Raw genomic sequence first — 20,057 nt, 5'->3', positions numbered from 1 at the left:
TGTATCGTGGAGAGGTTGAAGGATGGTAGGTTGCTAAACCGTTGCAACATTTGTCCGGCATCGACTTGAGCGCACGGTAGGCCATCAGGCCCGCTGTAATCTGCAGCCCATGCAACACTAATGGGCGGGAGCTTGAATCGGCTAAATCATCCCTTCTTTTGACTTTGACGACTCAAGGCCGACATGAATCTTGACCTAAACATCTCTAGAACAACGCTTCAACACACACTCCTGCCCTTTCCTCAAGTTCATCCCCTTCTTTGAGTTGCAACCCGCAAGTCGGTCCGAACTGTCGGCCGTCAGCCTCAAACGGTCGTCGCGCGGTCCATCCCTGCTCCAGGTCCGCTCAAGTCAGGGCTGTTCCCCATCTCGAGCTCAGCTCCAGTTGACAACTCCCCACAGCCCAATGGGCGGCGCCAATTCCTCAGTGCGGCTTTGGTCTGGCACCGCTGTCGAATCACGGCTAGTTTCAGGGCCCGAATGGCCAGCTCTACACAAAACGAGCTGCGCTAGGCGGGGGCCGTATCGCGGTGCTGCAACCTCAGTTGCGCTAGGAAAGCCGCTGCCGGCTTGACTTCCTTGGACTCTGCCGTGCTGAGCCCAGCCAAGCTGAACTTGCGTCAAGACAAGTTGCATCCCACCTACCACCTCCCACACAAGTTACAACGCCCACCACACGCTGGTCCCTTGGGCCATTGCAGGTCAGCCCAGCAGAAGGGAGACCCATTTTACATGCATGTAACGGCTCCCAAGAACGCCCTCGACGCCCTGAACCCCGTATTACACGCGTACTCGAAGCTGGCCGGGGGGCTCTAAACCCCGTGAAAATCCTCCATCATGGGGTTCTGCCTCTCACTTCCCTTCCCCTCCCCCTCCTCCAACGGAATTCCCTTCGACATGGCGCCTCTCACTATCCGCAATCTGACCTCTCTGCCCGTTACCCTCAAGCGCGTTGAGCGCTTCGAGGGCGAGAAGGTTCGCACCGGAGATGTCTTGGGCAACACCATTGGCACCATTGGCTCATTCTTCAATGCGACAACCTTCACCACGAGAGAGACCGTTGTAAAGGGCGAGTCGCATACCACCGAGGATGTAGATGTCCATGTCGATCCCTTCACCATCAACGGCACGGAAATCAACGCCCCAGAACCCGGCGGTAAGGAGGTCATCCGTCTGCAGTTCGAAATCGAAGGCCACCGTTATGAGATCGACGCCCCGAGCCCCTCCAACCGCTCATCCGTCATGAAGAAGCTCGACGATGCGCCTCTCGAGCTCACGGCCGTCTACGTGTCCTCCGGCGCATTCCTCGCCATCATGTCCTCTGCCAACCTCAACGCCTGGATGCGTGAGCTCCAGGACCACTATCCCCTTCCTCTCCTCTCCATTCCCGGCACGCACAACTCGCCCACATGTCACACGGCTCTCCCCTCGGTGCGATGCCAGGCTGTCAGCGTCCGCGAGCAACTCGACAACGGCGTGCGCTTCCTCGACATCCGCGTCTCAGCCAGTCAAGATAACGACGACCTGGCCCTCGTCCACTCCGTTTTCCCCATCTCTCTGACGGGCAACAAGTACTTCGCCGACATGCTCTCCGACATCTATGCCTACCTCGACGCCAACCCCTCTGAGACCGTCCTCATGTCTGTAAAGCGCGAAGGCACCGGCAAGGGCACCGACGAGCACCTGAGCCGCTACCTTCGCGACCGCTACGTCGGCCGTGATGCCCACCGCTGGTTCGTCGAGCCGCGCATCCCCCACCTCGGCGACTGTCGCGGGCGCATCGTGCTGATCCGCCGCTTCGGCATCGACGAGTCTCTGCGTGGTGAACACGACGGCAGGGGCTGGGGCATCGATGCGCAGAACTGGCCCGACAACTGCGAGGACGGCACCGTGGGCGGCGGGCTCATCCGCGTCCAGGACTTTTACGAGATCGACCAGTCTACCAACATTGAGAAGAAGATTGACTTCTCGCGTGGCCAGCTGGAACGCGCCGCCGAGCAGTTCTTCCACCTCCCCGGTATGCCAGACTTCAACGCCGACGCCCCGTCGCTTCCCTTCTTCGTCAACTTCCTGAGCGCGAGCAACTTCTTCAACGCCACCTGCTGGCCAGAACGTATCGCGGCCAAGGTGAACCCGTCTGTCATCGAGTACCTGTGCATGTGTCACGGTGAGCAGGGCAAGGGGCCCAATCAGCTGAACATTGGCGACGCCGCAACTGGCATCATCGTCACAGATTGGGTTGGAGCGCATGGCGACTGGGATTTGATCAGATGTATTGTTGGGATGAACTCGCGGCTGCAGCTCAAGCATTAGGTACGCAGGGGCTGCATTTTACGAGGCATTGGCGCAAAGGGGCACGGTAGACATAAAGGCAGATGAACAGTCTTCATAGGATGTAGCGAAGCAGGCATTTGTGCATGGTTGAAACATGTTTATTCAAGTAAAACTATGGGCGCGATCATAGATATCTCGTAGAAGTCCTGGGTTGCCAAGTTAGCTTGTTGTCTTGGTAACAAAAGGCATAAAAAGTTGCAAATGGTGTTTCTCAAATCAGTTCTCCAAGGTGATTGGTAAGTTTTTCGTCATGATGAACTCAGTACTAGAGCTAATGTTTGGTCATCATTGAGAGGGGGGTGGCATGCGAGACGTGAAAGAGATGTATGGACCTACCATTTGGGTATCATGTTGTAGCAAGTGACGAAAAAACTGCGTCCTACCTGCGTCGCGGATTAGCAACGGCCTAAGCAGAAGTGAAGCAAACACCAAGTAGCTGAGCTGCGACGGGTTAGCAAATGGCACGTCGAATCGTTCATGCGGTGTGGAAATACCTCAATAGTATCAGAAAGTGTTAATTGTGTTCATGTCCAGCAAACACCGAAGTGAAGCCAGTCAAACAGTGTGAATACTTGACAACTCATCATAATATTGAGAGCGAAGCAACGCAAGCTGCGAACTAGGAACATGGGCTAGAAAAACCAAGCATGGATATTTACCTGCGTTGGTCCAGTCAGCACATCTGTCATGACCAGAAACGACGCAAGCCCGATGCCTCTCCAAAAAAGCGACAAGCCGTTGACCACAATCAGGTGACGAATGATATCAACAAGAAGCCCCGACACCCAACACCACAGGTTTTGTACGACCTGTTTGTTTCTGGCGAGGGGCGCCGAGGTTCGTTTATGTCCGCCCGTTCGTTCAAATCTTCCTCATGCGTGGTGCGGTGCGGGAGAGTAACACGGACGAAGCGTCAAAACATTCAAGTAGTTTCTGTATTTACCTATCCAGAGTGAGTTAGCGACGAGTGCCATCTGGAAGATGCGAGTGAAACAGTGAAGTGTTTGGCTCTAGATCAGACAAGGCTGAAACTATTGCACCGGATTCAACATTATGTATTCTGCATGAGGAATCCCTATGGTGTACGAAGTGTTCATCATATGAGAGGGAGGGGTCGAGGGCGACAGGAAAAGTTGAGAGCTGCGAGCATACCTTTTGAAGAAAATTTGAGAACGGCAACAGCTTCCAATTTGAAGCAATCTGGAGTCTGGAAATTTCTGCGACGCGTTAGCCTTCGGTCCACGCGACACTAGCGCAAGAATCGATGCTCTGCAAAATTTTGCTCAGTGTAATTCTAGAGATAATAAAACACCATGTGGTAGTCTGATTTGGATTGTTCGATGAAAGATCATCTTCGCAAACAGGAGGTGCTGCAAGGAGCTCGAAGAGGAGGAGAAGCTTACCCATTGATTCCAGCTGCCTGCCCTCGCGATGTTGCGGCGGGCAGGCAGAAGGCCAAAAAATTGTTGACCTGATGAGAAGAAAGAGAAAAAGGTGCAGACTGCAGCAGCTTGCTGGAAAATTTAAAGGCGCGAGGAAAAAAAAAGAAGTGGGGGTCGGGTCGGCGACGATGCAGCTAACCCGGTTGGGTCTAGCACGGGACCCCTCAGAATCTGTGGCTGTGCGCCCGACTATCTCCGCGATCAACGAGGTGGCGAAGATTCCCGGGGGGCGCACCGCCACCCAATACTGCGTAGGTATAACTCCCCGCGAACACCCGCCGTCCCCGAGCTGTCACTCCTTTTACAGCTACACAGACAAGCTTCGGTTCTCGATCCTGATACTGAACGTCCTTTCCCCCAAAAGGCCGTGTGAGCTCAGGACTCACAACCACCCGCAAAGATGTCTGGCGTCGCGGGGAAGATATGGGCTCCAACAGCCCTACGCTTCCTCCGACTCGGCGTCACGAACGTCACCAAAGCGACCAAGATGCTAAGAACCAAACTCGCCAACGCCGCCGCCCGTCCCGCCCAGGGCGAGCTCGCACACATTCCCATCCGCACCACGCCGACCGGCCGTCAACCCATCCATCCCGCCGCCCTCCTCAGACAGAAGCGTGCCGGACGCTGGTACTCGACAGCGACCCAGAACGTGAACAACACCGTCCGCCGATGGATCTCCACCGCTGGAGGCAGCGGCAACGCCGCACGCTTCAACCGAGCTTCTTTCCCGAGCTCAAACACCTCGCGCCGCGTGGGACAGATGACAGGACGTGCCCCCTTCGCGAGCACCCTCCGACCGAACCTCACCGGCGGCGCCATCCCGCGTACTCAGGGCGGCTACAGCACTGGCGGTGGAGCCCGCTACTTCTCCCATACCCCCGCCGCCCCGGCGCAGGTGATCCACAACGTCTCCGTCGCCATGCGGGCCTTCTGCCTTTCGGGCAAGAAGGCACGCTACGACGGCCTCAACGCCCGCGGCGAGATGTGCTACCGTGCCGTCTCGGAGCTCGAGCAGGCTGCCTACGTCAAGATGATGGGTGCTGCCCGCAGCAACCCTGGCGCCTTTGTCGATTTCAAGCTCAACCCCACCATCACCGCCCTTAGCCCTCTTGCCGCTGCCGCTGCTGCGGGCTTCACCTCCGCCGGCGCCGCTGCCCCCGCTGCCTCTCTCGGCGAGGAGGGCTTCCTCGATGTCCTCTCTGTTGACTTCGCCCGTGCCGTCAAGGACCTGGCCATCATTTTCGCCGACTTGAAGCGAATTGCATTGTTGGGTGACTTGCCGGTGACAATGGAAAAGGGAAGCGTGTTACGAGTGCGATTCCCTGGCGTCGACGCGGATACCGTGGAACGACTGTGCGACGATTATGGTGTTCAGCGCGGTGTTGTCGGTCAGGACGCTAATTTCGACGCCGAGACCGGCGTGCCTATGGCTCTCCGCTTCCCCTTCGCTCCTGACTGCGAGGACGCCAAAACCCTCACATCTCCTGGTGGTTCTCTCCGCTCGCTTTCCGGTCTGGATGTGGACTTGGAAGAGGCGTTCATTGAGATGGAGGAGGACCCCTGGATGTCGGACCCTGAGGGCTATGGAAGCATGTCACCTACCCCCAAGACGAGTGAGCATGACGAGTATGATGGCTTGGAAGGCATCTATCGTTTCTTGGAGGAGTGTGACCGTGCTAAGGGCAGGTACTAGACGGCTGTCTGAGACTTTGCAAGGAATGCACAGACTGGTTTATGGTTTACGGTTTATGGAAGGATCTACACTCTTTATAACTTGAACATGACTATGGCCCCAAGAGCGGCTTAGTCCTCTGAATGACATTTTCTATTAGTCGGCCAGTGGTACTCGTTGTGATTTGACGCCCAAACACCGCCAACCAATGCTCCGAGGCCTTCTTCGATGACAAATAACCATTCTTGTGATAGCGTCGCCGGGCGTGATGAGTCGCATAATCCTCTGTCATGATGTGCGAAGCAATGACACCAGAAGAGCAGGGTTCGATGCTGGTGTGGCTATTTGTATGTTGATTCGTCTGTGTCTTAATCTATCGAGAAAGTAAAGCCCGGCCGTTGTCATCTCCTCAATCCTTTCTGCCATTTCCGTTGTCGAGCAAATTCATCTATCATACAAGGTATTAACGGGTCAAGCTTGCAGAGCCCATCGAGGTTTTCCTGCAAGGAAACCCCGCACGATGCAAATCAGAACTTCATAATCTTCTTCCAAGCATCTCGCTCCTTCGCAATCATCTTCCTATCCTCGGCAAGCTTCTTCTGCAACTCTGGCGAGCGCTGGGCAGGTCCTGTAGCTGCGGCTAGCTGTGCCAACTTGCCATGAGAGCCGGGATGAAGAGACTGAACGAGATCACCAGAAGCGTGAACAGACGAGACAGACGCACTGGGCTGTGCAGCAGAAGTTGCAGGGCCCTTGGCCTTCTTGGGTTTACCCCTCTTCTTCTTCTTCTCCCTTGTGGATGGAGGGGTAGGGGATTCCTGATCCGTCTGGTGGGGTGTCTCGACCTTGCCAATCTTCATCGTCACACTAGTGCTTTTCTTGCGAGAGCCGACAGTGTCGAGAACCCAAGTCTGGCCGCTCTCCACAGCCGAAGACGAAGACGGCTTGGCCGAGGGCTTCTCTGGGGGTGTGAAGATAGGCTCGGCCTTCTGGGTGCTGTATGTCTTCTGAAATCCCGAGAACGGGTTGTAACGGGGACGAAGATCGCTAAAGACAGTAAGAGCTGCAGGAGGGTCGATGCGAGTTGGACCCTTTGGTGTTTGCTTGGGCGGAGCCGCAGTGATCTGACCAGAAACGACTGCAGTATCCTCGATCACCGGGGCGGGGGTACCACTATCGTTATCGACCGGATGAGATCTCTTCTTGTTCTTCCTCTTCCTCTTCTGCTTCTTGTCGTTGAGATCATCGATGTTGCTGCTGTTCAACACCTCCACAATCTCAAAATCATTCAGAGCACCATCTTCGTCACCCTTTTCAGCGGCGTTCGCAGCCTCGAGAACAGTAGTCGAAACCTTCTTCTCATCAAAGGTACCCTGTAGCGACGTGGGCTCAAGTTGCTCCTGTGTGTTCTTGGTCTCCTTGCTGATCTTATTGACGAGAAGAGACTTTGACTTCTTGACTTTCTTCTTGTCGGACGCTGCGTTGGTCAAGTCGTCTCCTGGCGATATATTGGAATCCCTCACCGTACCAAATTCTTGGACGGAGAGCGATTTTGATCTCTTGTGCTTCTTTGCCTTGCGGACAATGTCGGTAGAGTCCTGTGCCTGCGGCAGCTCGGCATCTTCGGCGGAGAAAGACTTGGACTTCTTGCGCTTCTTCTTCTGCTTCTTGTCTTCGTCATTCTGATCCTTGACGCCACTGTTGGTCTTGTCGTCGGCATCAGCAGACTTCGCGGCAGTCTCACCTTCCTAGGATGAGATGCTCACGGTCCTCGAAGCAACGGTTCTAGGAACCTTTTTGGTGGGGGTGCCTAGGTCACGCTCAACAGCGCTGTGGTTGTCGGCATCATCGACTATGTTGTCCGAGTCCGAGGTTGAGTCTGAGTTCCATTCCAAACCGGATTTCTCGTTGCTTTCCTCGGGAGACTTCCTCTTCGATGACTTCGCGGATGCGATACCCTCGTCCAGGTTTGCGAGCATATCCTTCATAAAGTCGATGTCCCTAGCCCGGGCGGAAGAGGGATCCGATCTGTAGAGCTGCTCTCTGTTGGCCAATACGCCCTTCTGACGAGATTTGAATTTCTCGACTTTCTTTCTCATGCGGCGTGAAATGTCGGCCAGACTCTCTTGCTGCAACTGCTGCTCGTCGGGATGGAACGACTTCATATCCTCGATACCCTTCTCCAATTTCTTACGCGTAGTCGCATTCTTCTTGACCAGATGCCTAAGCTCTCTGCGGAGAATTCTACGCTCGTCTTTGGTGAATGGCTTCGAGAGCTGGTCAGATCCGGAGGGCGCCATCATTTGTGGTCCGCGTTGTCGCAATGACTGTGGCAAGGATGGGTGCTGCTGCGACGAGTAGTGCGAGCAATGTTGAATACTTCAATGGGAAGGGAAGGGAAGTGAAGAGTCAAGTAGGTCTTCGGAGAATTGAAGATGGATGGTTGAGGTGGTGAGGGAAGTGAGAGGAAAGGAGGAGAATGGAGAAAAGAGAAGGCAGGCAGGCAGGCAGGCAGGCTGCTTGGAGAAAGACTGGGAGACTGCTGTGTGTGTACCTACTTACCAAGGCAAGAGCCTACCTACTTAGGGTGGGAAAAATGAGGAAAGCGCGACCTCAAGGCTGATGTGAGTGGTAGCTGGAAGTGGTCATTGCAGGAGGACAAAAACTTCCTTGATGGCAGTCCCATTAGATGTCATTGTGATATTGGTGTCTTCTCACTTGTGCACTATTCTTTCTTTTGTCTGCAGCCATCAGTGCATCCTCACAGCTCATGTACGTGATTGACAAAAGGTAGACTGCTCAAACATATGTCACGCTTCCTGTCATACACATTCGTTGTGGTATACAAACGTTAGGGTAGGTATTGATAAAATTGGATACTGCAGCCCCGAAGCCGCCATCCTCAGATTCCAGCCTAAGGCCCACCATATGCCGAAAAGCTAGTGTATGTCAACCCTGGAGCAATAGCTGTTTGGTCTTCGAACTGAGCTGATTGTATGGCCACGAGATACTGAGTCGTAGAGTTGAAGATGGCCTATATGAAGGAGTCTGGACATAAATACCTAGCTAAGGTGTTTTGAGGGAGGACGTCGGGTCGCTCTTAGCCCGGGGAAGGTAGAGACCAAGGGAGCTATGACGGGACGTCGGTGCTGGTAGGTACCGATCTCCGACCCTGAGCTTCAGAGGACTAGTTCCTGACCCTCTGGGCCAATCCCAACTTCGAAGGGAACCTTTCTCATATGCTGCTGATACTCACGGTGTCTGTCCAGATTAGTGATACGAGATCTAGAAGGGGTTTGCAAACTAAGCCTCTCCTGGAACAGCAGAGCCACTGAGCCGTCCAAGATCCCGAAGTCAAGATCCGGGGTTACAAGCATGGCGCAACTCCACCCCCACATTTGGACCTCGGCATTGGCAACTCACCTAGCCAGGGACGTTTCATTGCCACTGGAGCGCTGCGGTTAGCTGACCAGAGCTGCGCCGAGGGAAGCTTACCCAGCGCCAGTTAAAACCGCCAGAAAGTCCCCCCAAGCTCGGCCGAAGCGCGACTCGACAAGAAAACTCCTTATCCTTATTTACCAATTGATCTCCCATTCTGACCACTTTCTCTGAGAAATATCTTCGACATTTCCATTCCATAATCAACATGAGCGGTCCCGGTGTCGGTTTCGAGTATCCTCGCCAGGAGGTTTCCTGGGTGAAGCGTGATGTCTTGCTCTTCGCGAACACCGTCGGCTGCACCGATCAGGAGCTGCACTTCCTCTATGCAAGTCCTCTTCTGCTCCTTTGCTTGTCTCAAACTGTTGGCTAACCTTTGATCTACAGGAGCTTCACCCGAGCTTCGCCGTCTTCCCGACCTATCCCATCATCCTCTGTAGGCCACCACGCGGCGCATACGAACCCTCCCGCGACTGACAACCCGCTAGCTTTCAAGGGCAACGCCCAGGACGTGATTGACTTCTACGCCGCCCAGAAGTCCGTTCAGATCCCTAATGTTCCCTCTTTCGACCCCCGGCGCGTTGTCGACGGCCAGCGCAAACTTGTGCTTCACAAGTCCCTCCCCACAAGCTCGGAGGGCAAGAAGTTCGAAGTCCGAACCAAGGTCCTCGGCGTTTACGACAAGGGCCGCCCCGGATCCGTCGTAGAGACCCAGACCGACCTCGTCGACGCTGAATCCAACGAGGTCTACGCCAGCGTCATTACTAGCAGTTTTTACGTCGCCCAGGGCAACTGGGGCGGCCCCAAGGGCCCCGCGACCGAGAACTTCCCCCCGCCCAAGGACAAGAAGCCCGACGTCACTTTCGAGCACCAAACGAACAAGCAGTCGGCCCTGCTGTACCGACTGAACGGCGACTACAACCCCCTCCACGCAACTCCCGAGCCCGGAAAGAAGATGGGCTTCCCCGGTGCCATCATGCACGGCCTGTACTCGTGGAACTCTACGGCCCACGGCCTGCTTGAGGCATTCGGCGGCAGCAACCCCGCCAACATCAAGGAGTACCAGGCGAGGTTCGCCGCTCCCGTCATGCCCGGCGACAAGCTTGTGACGGATGCCTGGCGGACTGGGGAGGTCAAGGACGGCTTTGAGGAGATCCGCTTCCAGACCAAGGTTGAGGGAGGCAAGATTGTTCTGAGCAACGGACGCGCCTTGATCAAGGTTGTGGAGCCTCTCAAGTCGAAGCTGTAATTTCTAGTTGTATGAGTGAAAATATGTGACATTTGAAGCTAAAATATCATTCTGGCGAAATTTAGCATGCTTCCTCCCGTTAAATATGAATCGAACGACGATGTTTGGGACGCTCCTGATGCCGTCGACTGTGGTGTATGTAACCCACTAACAATTGTGGTGTTCAGCGACGACACCAGGTCACCTCCACTAAATTGAACATTTTCACTTAACGCTACAGCTGCAGAACCAGGACCTCGATAATGTACCTCGACAGTAGTCACTACCTACGGTGACAAAAGCTCGCCGTATTCGACAAAATGGCACCTGAAAACCATATCGGTCAACGGCTGTCTTACGATGGGGCGCTTTGCACAGTTCGCTACGTCGGCGCCGTCGCCGGCACGTCAGGCACCTGGCTCGGTGTAGAATGGGATGACACGGGACGAGGAAAGCATGACGGCCAGCATAAGGACGTCAGATATTTCACATGTACCCGCCCTGGACGCTTGTATCTGGCATTTCCGAGTCTCTAATCGTTGTGCCAGGCCTCTCAAAGTCTCCCACCGCCGCTTCATTTGTGCGCCCGACCCGCCCCGCTGACGCGCCGCAGAGTTTCGTGGCAGCTCTGAACGGCAAGTATGCCTCTGAGCAGGCGGCGGAGCGCGAGCCCGAGATCCAGATCGTCTTTTTCGGGAAGAAGCCGGCAGAAGAGGTCGGCTTCGACAAGATTCGTCGCCAGCTCGCGCGCGTTGAGGACCTCACTATTGTGATTCTCGACGGGGCGCGGATTGCCATTGACGTGGCACCTGAGGATAAGAGCGTCAAAGAAACGAGTCCGCTGGTCACGGAGCTCGATTTGAGCAGAAATTTGTTCGAAGAGTTCCGACAAGTCGTCCGTATCTGTCGAGAGCTAGAAGATCTGAGGAGTCTGAGACTCAAGTGCGTTACCCAACCTTTCTTCATCCACGATGGCGGCTAATCTTTGCGCAGTGGCAACCGCTTCCGAGTCATCGAGGATGACGATACCAAAGCCTTTGTGAAGGTCAACGACCTGGAGCTTGAGGAAACGTTGTTAGACTGGGGTTCTCTGTCTGGACTCGCCCGCAAGTTCCCCTCTTTGTCATCGTTGAGCTGCAGTCTCAACCAGCTCTCCACGCTCCCGACCGTACCGTTCGGTCACCTCAGCGACACCTTAACGACTTTGGATTTGGAGTTCAACGATTTTACTTCTCTCGCAGACCTGTCTGCCCTGTCGTCTCTGACGTCTCTGCGTAATCTCCATCTCAAGGGCAACAACATATCTACGATCTCTCCTACGTCCGTTCCGGCTCCTGTCTTCCCTGAGAGCCTGCAGTATCTGGATGTATCTTACAACGCTGTAACAAGCTGGTCCTTTATTGACGCCCTACCGGCATCGTTTCCGGGTCTGAATGCTCTCCGCTTCGCCCACAACCCTATCTACGAACGCCCTGATCCCGAAACCCAAGGCGGAGGCAATCAGACAAAGTCTACCGATGAGGCCTACATGCTCACCATCGGCCGACTGGGCTGTCTCAAGGCCCTCAACTTCACCACGATCTCGACCTCAGACCGCTCCAACGCCGAAATGTTCTATCTTTCACGCATCGCAAAGCAGCTCGCCTCCGTCCCCGAGGCCGCTGAGCCTGAGGTCCTTGCACAGCACGCCCGATACGCTGAGCTTTGCACCATCTATGGCGCTCCTGACGTTATTCGCCGCGACGAAATCAACCCTTCCTATCTAGAGGCACGCCTGATCACGGTTCACTTCCATTATCCGCACACCACTGCAAACAAAACCAAAACTACCCACCTGCCAAAATCGTCCGACATCTACGCCGTCAAGGGTACTGCAGGCAGGTTGTTTGGTAAGGATCCACTCAGCCTGCGCTTGGTTTGGGAGACGGGCGAGTGGGACCCCGTTGCCGGGTTCGATGAAGACGAGGAGGCGGATGACAGCAGCGACGAAGAGGATGCTGCTGGCGCAATTGCGAGGAGCGGTGAGGAGGAAACAGGCACGGCGCAAGAGGGCAAGGGCGGAAGATGGGTCAAGAGGGAAGTTGAGCTCAAGGATGGGCCTAGACAATTAGGCTTCTGCGTAGACGGGTTGGATGTCAAGATCCGGGTGGAAGATAGGTAAAAACAACGGTTGAGAGTCAGGCTGGATACAAGTGGTGGAGCCAATAGATATGGGTGGCGGCGGGAAGCTGCACATGGCTTGCTTGATGCGTCTTGCTCTGCGTATTATTTGTTTGGTGTATCTAGACAAACAACATGGAATTGACGCAGGGTGCCGCGGCAACAGTAAGATACCCGGCATCTACCACGGCTCCATCGACAAACGGAGAGATAGAAATAGGAAGTCGGCATTTCCCAGCGTCCCCTCCTCTTGAAAAGTCTTGAAAGGGCAATGTTTTAACCTGCGAGCGTGGCCCCCCTTTTCCTTGTTTCTCGGCTCGTCACGAAAACGTATCACGAACATATGGCGTCCGCCGCAGCACTTCTGTCCGAGGACAAGAGAGGCCTTTCTCAGTCTATGCATAACCCACACAATGAGATCAGTTCCTCGGAGAAAGCGCGCCCGTTCGTTTCGTGGCCGCAGCACTTCATCATTCGCAAGGGCGGCACCTGCAACTCTCTCGTGCCCGTCATCCCTATTGACCTCCTACCTGACTATGTCGAGATCATCGGCTTGCCAAAGGAGCTCACAATCAGCGAAACTGTCGGCATGTCCAACCTCGGCGAGTTTCCCAAGCCACCGAGCGACCTCCAGTTGAACTTTGTATCGCCGGTTGCGCAAACTCGCGAGCCAATGCTAGAGGGCATCGAAGCTCCCGCCAAGGCGTAGGCTCCTACCATCTCGTAACTATTTCAAATTACTCACCACCCGTGTATATAGACCCAAGGTCACCACGAAACCCATGGCCGACACACGTGCCGGAGATCCCTCGAAATCATCCCGGGCCCAGGGTCCTCTGCCGGTGATGCCGCCGCCGCCCCGGCGCGTCCTGGACTGGGCCGAGGACACAGAATCCGTCTCCACGGACGACTTCTCTGGCGCAGAGAACTCTTCCGGCAGTAGCAGCAGCGATCACAAGCGACGAAGCGTCTCCAAGGGCAAATCTACCAGGTCCAAGGAGAAGTCGACAGCTGAGACTGCCCAACGCATGCTCGAAGTCGCTGCCGCTGCTTCTGCCCATCGACTCGCTCCTCACCTCGCCCACCGTTCGACCTCGGCGCCGGCTGTTGCTCTGTCTGCCGAAGCCGTCGCGAAGAACAATAGCGGCAGCAACAACGGTAAGAAGAGCAATAAGGGCAACAAGTCGAAGCCTGCCCGGCCCGCCGGCAGTTTGTGCCGCCACTGGTGTCAGACAGGCCAGTGCAGCTTCGGTACGGATTGCCGGTACACGCACCAGATGCCCGTGACGCTCGAGGGGCTCAGTGACGTGGGCCTCACCGAGCTGCCAGGCTGGTGGCGCAAGTCGGCCGGGCTGCCTGTCGAGGGGACCATTGACGTTCGTATCTTCTCTGCTGCCGGGGCCGCTGCAGCTACTAGCACCAGCAACGGCGGGAAGAAGAGTCCCGGGCCGGCTTCGGGCGGCGGTTCTGCGACTGGCACTGTGAGCCAGTCAAAGAAGGTCAAGATGAAGAACGACAAGGAGGAGCGCAAGACGGCGGAAGAGGTCCATTCTATGAGACTTGGGGTTGAGAGGGCTCGAGCGAACGCGTCCCCCGTGCCCGTTTCCAGTGAGAGTGGCAAAAGGAAGATGGCGAACGGCAATGCTCTCCAAGCCAAGAAGGCTCAGCAGGTGCAGCACCAGCTTCCTGTTGAAAAGTTGGTCGACATCTGAGTTCACTCAGCCATTAGCATGCGTGTCCTTCAGTCATGTAACATCATCGGTAGAAGCGATAGAAGTCTGTTCGGTTCGGAGATGCAGTAGCTCTCCGTGGATTCAATACAACATCTTGTAGAGTGTGAATCGCCTCGGAATTCTCGTGACAAAGGATGTGTGAAAGCCGGCATGGCGGGTTGTAGTGTACAATGTTGCTAGGCAGTTGCGTAAGAAAAGCTCTGCGACGGCGTACACTGTCAGCATCAGTTGATGCTGCACTCGATGCTGCAAGTAGGCAACTTCGGAGAAATGCAAGTCAGCGGCTTCCGAGAGCGTCTTGCCTGGTGCACGAAATAAGAATCTGACGAGTTGGTTACGTCCGGCAGTGTATGCCACACTCCACGCTCTGGTGTGCAGGGTGATCAAAGCTGATAAGAAGCTTAAGTCCAGGTCTCGCCTTCAATTGGAGACAATCCCGACCGATCGGAAATGGAGGATTTGCTTTGTAGCTAAAGCCGATGGGCGTTCACCCCAACGTCTCCAATGAACGACAGCACTGCTCAGGCGCCCCCACGGCCGGCGGAGCTACGGCGCTGGTGGCAGGAATGTACCTCGCGCCATCGTCATGATTTGAGGCTGCTCTCCGGTACTTGTCCACAGCGGCCCAGTTTGCTCCCGTGAGAACCCAAGTTGGTGATATCACACTGAGACGTTCCATAAGCTTCTATATAACATCTTCAAGCCCCCCGCCGATTCAATCCTCTCAATCAACAGCAACCCGCACAACTCATCATTTACACTGCACCATAACCCCGCAGCCACGACAAGTCACTCAAGTAACTTGAAACGATCACTCGCACACCACCACAATGGTTCAAATCAACGGACAAGAAATTGGCCCCATCGGCTACGGTCTCATGGGCCTCACCTGGCGCGCCAAGCCTGCTCCTGAGGAACAAGCCTTCGAGGCCATGCGTGCCGCCCTTCAAAATGGCAACAACTTCTGGAACGCGGGCGAATTCTACGGAAAGCCAGAGTACAACAGCATGACGCTCCTCGAGCGCTATTTTGCAAAGTACCCCGAAGACGCCAACAAGGTCGTCGTCAGCTGGAAGGGCGGGGTAAATGTTCAGAACCTGCACCCAGACGGCTCGCCGGAAGGCATCCGCCGCTCCTTGGATAATATCATCACCCAGCTCAAGGGCCGTAAGAAGATCGACATCTTCGAGTGCGCGCGCCGCGACGCCAACACGCCCCTCGAAGTCACGTTCGGCATCATCCAGAAGGAGTACATTGATACCGGCAAGGTCGGCGGCCTCTGCCTCTCCGAAGTCTCTGCCGCGACGATCCAGGAGGCCGTCAAGCACGCCAAGATTGTCGGCGTCGAGGTCGAGCTCAGCCTCTTTTCGACCGACGTCCTCTCTAACGGCATTGCCGCTGCCTGCGCGGAGCACAACATCCCGCTCATCGCCTACTCACCTATCGGCCGTGGCCTGCTGACCGGCGAGATCAAGAAGTTCGAGGACCTTCCCGAGGGTGACTTCCGCCGCCACATGCCGCGCTTCCAGCCGGAAAACTTCAACATCAACCTCAAGCTCGTCAAGCAGGTCGAGGAGCTGGCGGCCAAGAAGGGTGTCACTCCCGCTCAGCTCGCCATCGGCTGGACCCTCGCCATCTCCAAGAAGCCCGGCATGCCCGTGGTAATTCCCATCCCCGGCGCAACAACGGCGGAGCGAGTCAACGAGAACGCGAAGGCAGCAGCGGTGGAGTTTACAGACGGGGAGTTGGCAGAGATTGACGCGACACTGGCCAAGTTTGAGGTTGCCGGTGGTCGTTACCCTGCCGGAGCTCCCATTAACACATGAGAGACCTATATCATCTGTTTTGAATGCTTTGAAATATTAGCCCGGCTCTCTGTACGTCAAGTAAGATAATTGAACAGGGGCATAATAAGATTTGGCTCAGAGTTGCATGTGAGGCAAAGATTTTATCCACAGGACGGCCGGAAGGCCTTCAGTATTGCAGAATTCTTGTTCGCTCATCATAGTGCCAGTGAAGTAAGAGATGTCAGCAATAAACTTACCATGACTGTGGAATGCCTGCGTGACCTGCAGACAAGCTACGTTTGCAGCAAAATGTACTCCGTACGAAGGTGTTGATGAGAAAATGGGTGAAAAAAGTCAGCTTCGGCTAAGCTCATTTATTTACGTGATGACTAAGCAGACGATCCCGGTAATGCTTGCTCTCTTGGCGACGTGCAGAGTGGGTATGGTGGAAACTGACTACGTACTCATGTTAATGAACAAAAGCATATGTTTAGCGGTTGACAGACTGAGAAGCTGAAGATTTCATCTAGTAAATTGGCATGCTGAATGCTGCTGCTCACGGTATCAGGGTATACAGGAAGACGCCTTTTACCAACAAATCGAATAGTTGTAACTCCCACCCTGAATGAGTACACGCAAAGTCCACAGTAGTTCTCTACACCATCGCTCCATTCAGGCCGTGTGCCTCAACTCTGTTGACCAGCTTCTTCACGTTTGTCCACTCTTCTGCCTTCAGATCGTCCCTGCCACCGAGACCAGAGGCCACCTCGAAGACGGTCAAAACTCCGTCAATACCTCCCGTGGCCAGACGCTTGCCCTCGGACGGCTCCCAGGCAAGCTTGTTCAAGCTCTTCGCAAGCATGGTCCTACCATCCTTGCGAGAGCTTGGCGAAATTCTCGCGACAGGCTCCTCGGTCTCCACGGTGATGTCCCACAGCTCCAGCCATCCTGCTCCATCAACCAACGCAAAAACGCTAGGCTTGATCGGAGACCATTGCGCGTCGTAGACGACGTCTTCCCGCACGAAGTCGATGAGGGGCGAGACCGATGGCTCACCTCCAGCTGTCGATGTTGCAGCCGGCGCGCGAACCTTCCACAAACGAACGCTCCAGTCCAGGGAGGAAGAGAGTACCAGATCACCCAGGTCCACGGGACCTCGGGCGGGATGGAAGTCGACGGACATGACCGGCGCGGTATGGCCCTTGTAGCTGACTCTAGCATCTACACCAGCCTTTGCACCGGCGCGGTCGTATCTGTGGCAAGGAAAGATTGTGCCTTCCTCACTGCCGACAAGGAAGAAGGTAGGATCGGTCTGCGGGAACGCCAAACATGTAGGGCTCACATCGTCCAACTTGTATCCAGGGGGCGCTTTGAGCTCCAGCAACTCCTGTGGTTGGGCGAACACGTCCATACTCCAACCGCAAACCACACCGTCCGTAGAGGTCGAGATGATGTTGTTTGCGTTTTGCGTACCAACGATGTCTACGGAGTAAATGGGATGCGTATGACCGTATCCTGTGAGAGGCGTTTTCTGAACGGGCGCTGATTTCGCTCTCATATCCCATAGGAGGACTTGGCCGCTGTATGTGCCACCAACAATGAGATTCTGGTGATACGGCGAAAACTTGGCGGTGAGAACATCGGACTGAGCGTGGAAGACATATTCCGGTCTGTCTCGCAGAGCCAGACTCCATACCTGGACCAGGCCGTCCGGCTCATGCGGGGCAGTAGGGTTCTTTGTGTATGACGCCAGCATCAGCTCGGAATGGTGGTGTGAGAAGTCGATGCTGCTGATCATTCGCTTTTTAGACCACCTCTCATCGTAGAACTGAGCCACCTCCTTGACTCTCCGCCGGCCCTTGCCTCCGACATTACCGCTCTCGTCATCTTCGTCGTCAACGTCATGGCCTTGGAGTGCGTAGTCCGTGAGAATATCGTACTCTTGGTCCAGTGCTCTCTCAATGACTTTGGTTGACTTTTCAAGGAAGTCTGCAAAGTCGGGAGCACCGGTAACAGCCTCCAGCTCTTCGCCAGTAAGTTTGCGCATAGGATAGTTGACCTTGGCGGGCGCATCCTGAGGAAGAACCCCATCTTTGAGCAGATCCAGTGACGCCTTCAGCTCTTCTTCGACCTCCCTTCTGATATCCTGTCTCAGTTCCTCTTCCCTATCGCGTTGTCGGCGACTCAGCCGCTTGTTGGGTGTCGACGTGACGGGTGGCTCCTCATCATCGGAAAACGATTGACCTCTGTCTCGTGTAGGCGGGGTCCAATCCTCGGCCGTCTGCACTCCTTTGCTGTAAGAATGTACCTCCTTCACGGGAGAGGGCGGGCATTCGTATATCGTGGTTAGAGGCGCGGTAGTGAGGCTCAATTGAACAGGTGGTGCGGCGGGAACCGAGGATGGAGGTGGTACGCCACTGGTAGTTGTCGTGAACTCCGAAGCCGCATCGATGCTCAGCTCGCCAGCGCTCAGGACACTGTTCGGCCGACTGCCCCTACGAGCCGGCGACGCAGCCCCTCCTGTCGTGGATCCAGGCCTACTTTCTCCGACCAAGCTGTTGATCAAAGTTTCGATATCGCGGCGGTTCTCGGCTCGTCCTGGGATAGGCGACACTAGCTGCGTACACATTAGCAAGCTGCGCGGGCAGGAGTTCAGCTTCAACCAACATCGCCTGGACTCCCTGAGCTTCCCCGGCTTGCTGTGGCCTGAGTTGCGCGGAGTTCTCTCTGCCGCTTCAGCTCCGCGAGCTTCGCCTTCTTCGCCAAGATTTCATCTCGTCTCTGTTGCATCTTATTGTCTCCTTATTCCCATGGCGGGACTCGCTTGCTAAGTGTGACGAGGAATCGCGGGTGAAGGGTCCGACTGTTGCGAAAGTGGATGAACTTCGCAGATGGGTTGAGAAGGGCAACAGGCTGCGTGGACGAGAGGGCTTGACTCCTGTTGAAGATCTGCGGGTGACGAATGTTTGTATTGGAGGCGGTAGCGTCGTTTGGTTTGATGGGGATTCCTTTCAATGCGCGTTGTCCTTCCTGTCGCGATTCCAGCAGGAACCCCGGGCCCTGTTCAAGAGGTACCTTTCTGCTAATTAGCTGGTGAGAGGTACTTTAGCTGCCCCTGCATTAAAGTTGCACTGGTCCCTTTAAAGACAGCGGCCTGGGGATATTTCCACAGCGCTGGAGCTAGCCTTCGAAGCAAATTAGTGCACGTGATTGGGCCGTTTCGGCAAAGGACCGGCAAAACCTCCCCCAAGGGCCCCTGCCACGCAGCGATGGAAAGTTCCTTAGCAGCCGCTGTAAGCTCCCGCTCAGCATGTCGACCTGGTGCTGAGCCGCTGGCCACTAGCGATGGATGCTGCTGGGCTGGAATCCCCCGTCCGAGCTCCAAGGCCCGGAGTGACCTTACGGCCTAGCAGTGGAAAATCTGCGAGTTTTCCCGAGCATATTTTCAAAACTTCACACCTTGCGTCTCTAACGTAATTCCCTCTCGACAGAGCTCCGAATAGGGTCAATTGGCAGCCATTGTCAACCCGCGCACTGTCCTTTCCATCGCTCGCTCCCTCCTGAAAGCAGTCGCGCAATCCACGCAATTGCCCTCAATGTCTTCCTCAGGAGTTAACGTACGTGCCGCCCGCCTATCGTTCTATTTCTCGCCCTCGGCCTGCATCCTTTGATGCGAGACCCCCCTTCAGCTACCACCTCCTCCCTGAGCCGACAAGCCTCCATCGTCACCCGACCCGACCACGAAACCGATAATCGTTATAGTATTCAGGAATCATTGGCTGATTGATGGACTTTTATAGGTGCTCCGCTACACGGCCCTTGGCCTGGGCATTTTCTACGGCTTCACACACCAAAGATCCATCACCTCAAGCCAGAAGGCTGCGGCCGCCCAGAAGGAGTATGAGCGCAAGGAGAAGTTGATAGAGCAGGCCAAGGCCGAGTTCGCAAAGAAGAACTCGCCCGTTAAGGCTGCGGATGCCGGAGGTGCGTATTCCTTAGCCGAGGGCTTTGCAGTGGCACATTTGCGCGATTCGCACGCGACACACTGGATGCCAGCTAGCTGTTGAGTCTGGAAACTAACTGCCCGCGCAGTCAACGTTGACCCCATGGACCCCAAGTTTGATCTTGAGGCCTACTTCAACAACTTGGTCAAGCAGAACCCGTGAGGTGGGGGATTGTATGTGAGGGGAGAGGACGGCTTGCACAACGGATAGACGGGGTCAGGATTGGGGATACGCCTGCGCGAAAAGAACACAAAGAGTC

The 20,057-nt window shown here is 55.3% G+C and overlaps 10 protein-coding genes across 10 annotated transcripts; 7 read left to right on the top strand and 3 right to left on the bottom strand.

Moving 5' to 3' along the window:
- Positions 1-837: 837 nt before the first annotated feature.
- PLC (1-phosphatidylinositol phosphodiesterase) lies at positions 838-2,313 on the top strand (the record flags this gene model as incomplete). Its single annotated transcript, XM_036641442.1, has 1 exon — positions 838-2,313. One exon carries the CDS (start codon positions 838-840, stop codon positions 2,311-2,313), a length of 1,476 nt encoding a protein of 491 aa, XP_036493831.1.
- A 119-nt stretch (positions 2,314-2,432) lies between these two features.
- On the bottom strand, positions 2,433-2,963 carry CGCS363_v009592 (uncharacterized protein; the record flags this gene model as incomplete). The annotated part of the gene is made up of 3 exons (XM_036641441.1): positions 2,433-2,480; positions 2,671-2,775; positions 2,955-2,963. 3 exons carry the CDS (start codon positions 2,961-2,963, stop codon positions 2,433-2,435), a joined length of 162 nt encoding a protein of 53 aa, XP_036493832.1.
- Positions 2,964-4,176: 1,213 nt separating this feature from the next.
- Positions 4,177-5,469, top strand: CGCS363_v009591 (uncharacterized protein; the record flags this gene model as incomplete). Its single annotated transcript, XM_036641440.1, has 1 exon — positions 4,177-5,469. One exon carries the CDS (start codon positions 4,177-4,179, stop codon positions 5,467-5,469), a length of 1,293 nt encoding a protein of 430 aa, XP_036493833.1.
- Positions 5,470-5,975: 506 nt separating this feature from the next.
- Positions 5,976-7,748, bottom strand: CGCS363_v009590 (uncharacterized protein; the record flags this gene model as incomplete). Its single annotated transcript, XM_036641439.1, has 2 exons — positions 5,976-7,154; positions 7,215-7,748. The coding sequence occupies 2 exons, from the start codon at positions 7,746-7,748 to the stop codon at positions 5,976-5,978; spliced, it is 1,713 nt and encodes a 570-aa protein (XP_036493490.1).
- Positions 7,749-9,094: 1,346 nt separating this feature from the next.
- Positions 9,095-10,135, top strand: CGCS363_v009589 (putative dehydratase NIT22; the record flags this gene model as incomplete). The annotated part of the gene is made up of 3 exons (XM_036641438.1): positions 9,095-9,178; positions 9,274-9,322; positions 9,375-10,135. The coding sequence occupies 3 exons, from the start codon at positions 9,095-9,097 to the stop codon at positions 10,133-10,135; spliced, it is 894 nt and encodes a 297-aa protein (XP_036493221.1).
- Positions 10,136-10,434: 299 nt separating this feature from the next.
- On the top strand, positions 10,435-12,275 carry TBCE (Tubulin-specific chaperone E; the record flags this gene model as incomplete). The annotated part of the gene is made up of 3 exons (XM_036641437.1): positions 10,435-10,606; positions 10,663-11,056; positions 11,108-12,275. 3 exons carry the CDS (start codon positions 10,435-10,437, stop codon positions 12,273-12,275), a joined length of 1,734 nt encoding a protein of 577 aa, XP_036493220.1.
- Positions 12,276-12,617: 342 nt separating this feature from the next.
- Positions 12,618-13,986, top strand: CGCS363_v009587 (uncharacterized protein; the record flags this gene model as incomplete). Its single annotated transcript, XM_036641436.1, has 2 exons — positions 12,618-12,979; positions 13,035-13,986. The coding sequence occupies 2 exons, from the start codon at positions 12,618-12,620 to the stop codon at positions 13,984-13,986; spliced, it is 1,314 nt and encodes a 437-aa protein (XP_036493225.1).
- Positions 13,987-14,837: 851 nt separating this feature from the next.
- Positions 14,838-15,833, top strand: plr1-1 (Pyridoxal reductase; the record flags this gene model as incomplete). Its single annotated transcript, XM_036641435.1, has 1 exon — positions 14,838-15,833. One exon carries the CDS (start codon positions 14,838-14,840, stop codon positions 15,831-15,833), a length of 996 nt encoding a protein of 331 aa, XP_036493224.1.
- Positions 15,834-16,449: 616 nt separating this feature from the next.
- Positions 16,450-18,584, bottom strand: DYNC1I2 (Cytoplasmic dynein 1 intermediate chain 2; the record flags this gene model as incomplete). Its single annotated transcript, XM_036641434.1, has 2 exons — positions 16,450-18,411; positions 18,462-18,584. The coding sequence occupies 2 exons, from the start codon at positions 18,582-18,584 to the stop codon at positions 16,450-16,452; spliced, it is 2,085 nt and encodes a 694-aa protein (XP_036493223.1).
- Positions 18,585-19,390: 806 nt separating this feature from the next.
- CGCS363_v009584 (ATP synthase subunit e) lies at positions 19,391-19,960 on the top strand (the record flags this gene model as incomplete). Its single annotated transcript, XM_036641433.1, has 3 exons — positions 19,391-19,411; positions 19,595-19,778; positions 19,887-19,960. 3 exons carry the CDS (start codon positions 19,391-19,393, stop codon positions 19,958-19,960), a joined length of 279 nt encoding a protein of 92 aa, XP_036493222.1.
- Positions 19,961-20,057: the final 97 nt, after the last annotated feature.

The sequence above is a fragment of the Colletotrichum siamense genome (genome assembly GCF_013390195.1).
Source record: "Colletotrichum siamense strain Cg363 chromosome Unknown KSG_Cg363_contig06, whole genome shotgun sequence".
Taxonomy (NCBI): Eukaryota; Fungi; Ascomycota; class Sordariomycetes; order Glomerellales; family Glomerellaceae; genus Colletotrichum; species Colletotrichum siamense.
The sequence above is the reverse complement of the archived record's forward strand: the minus strand, read 5'-3'. Positions and strand labels throughout refer to the sequence as shown.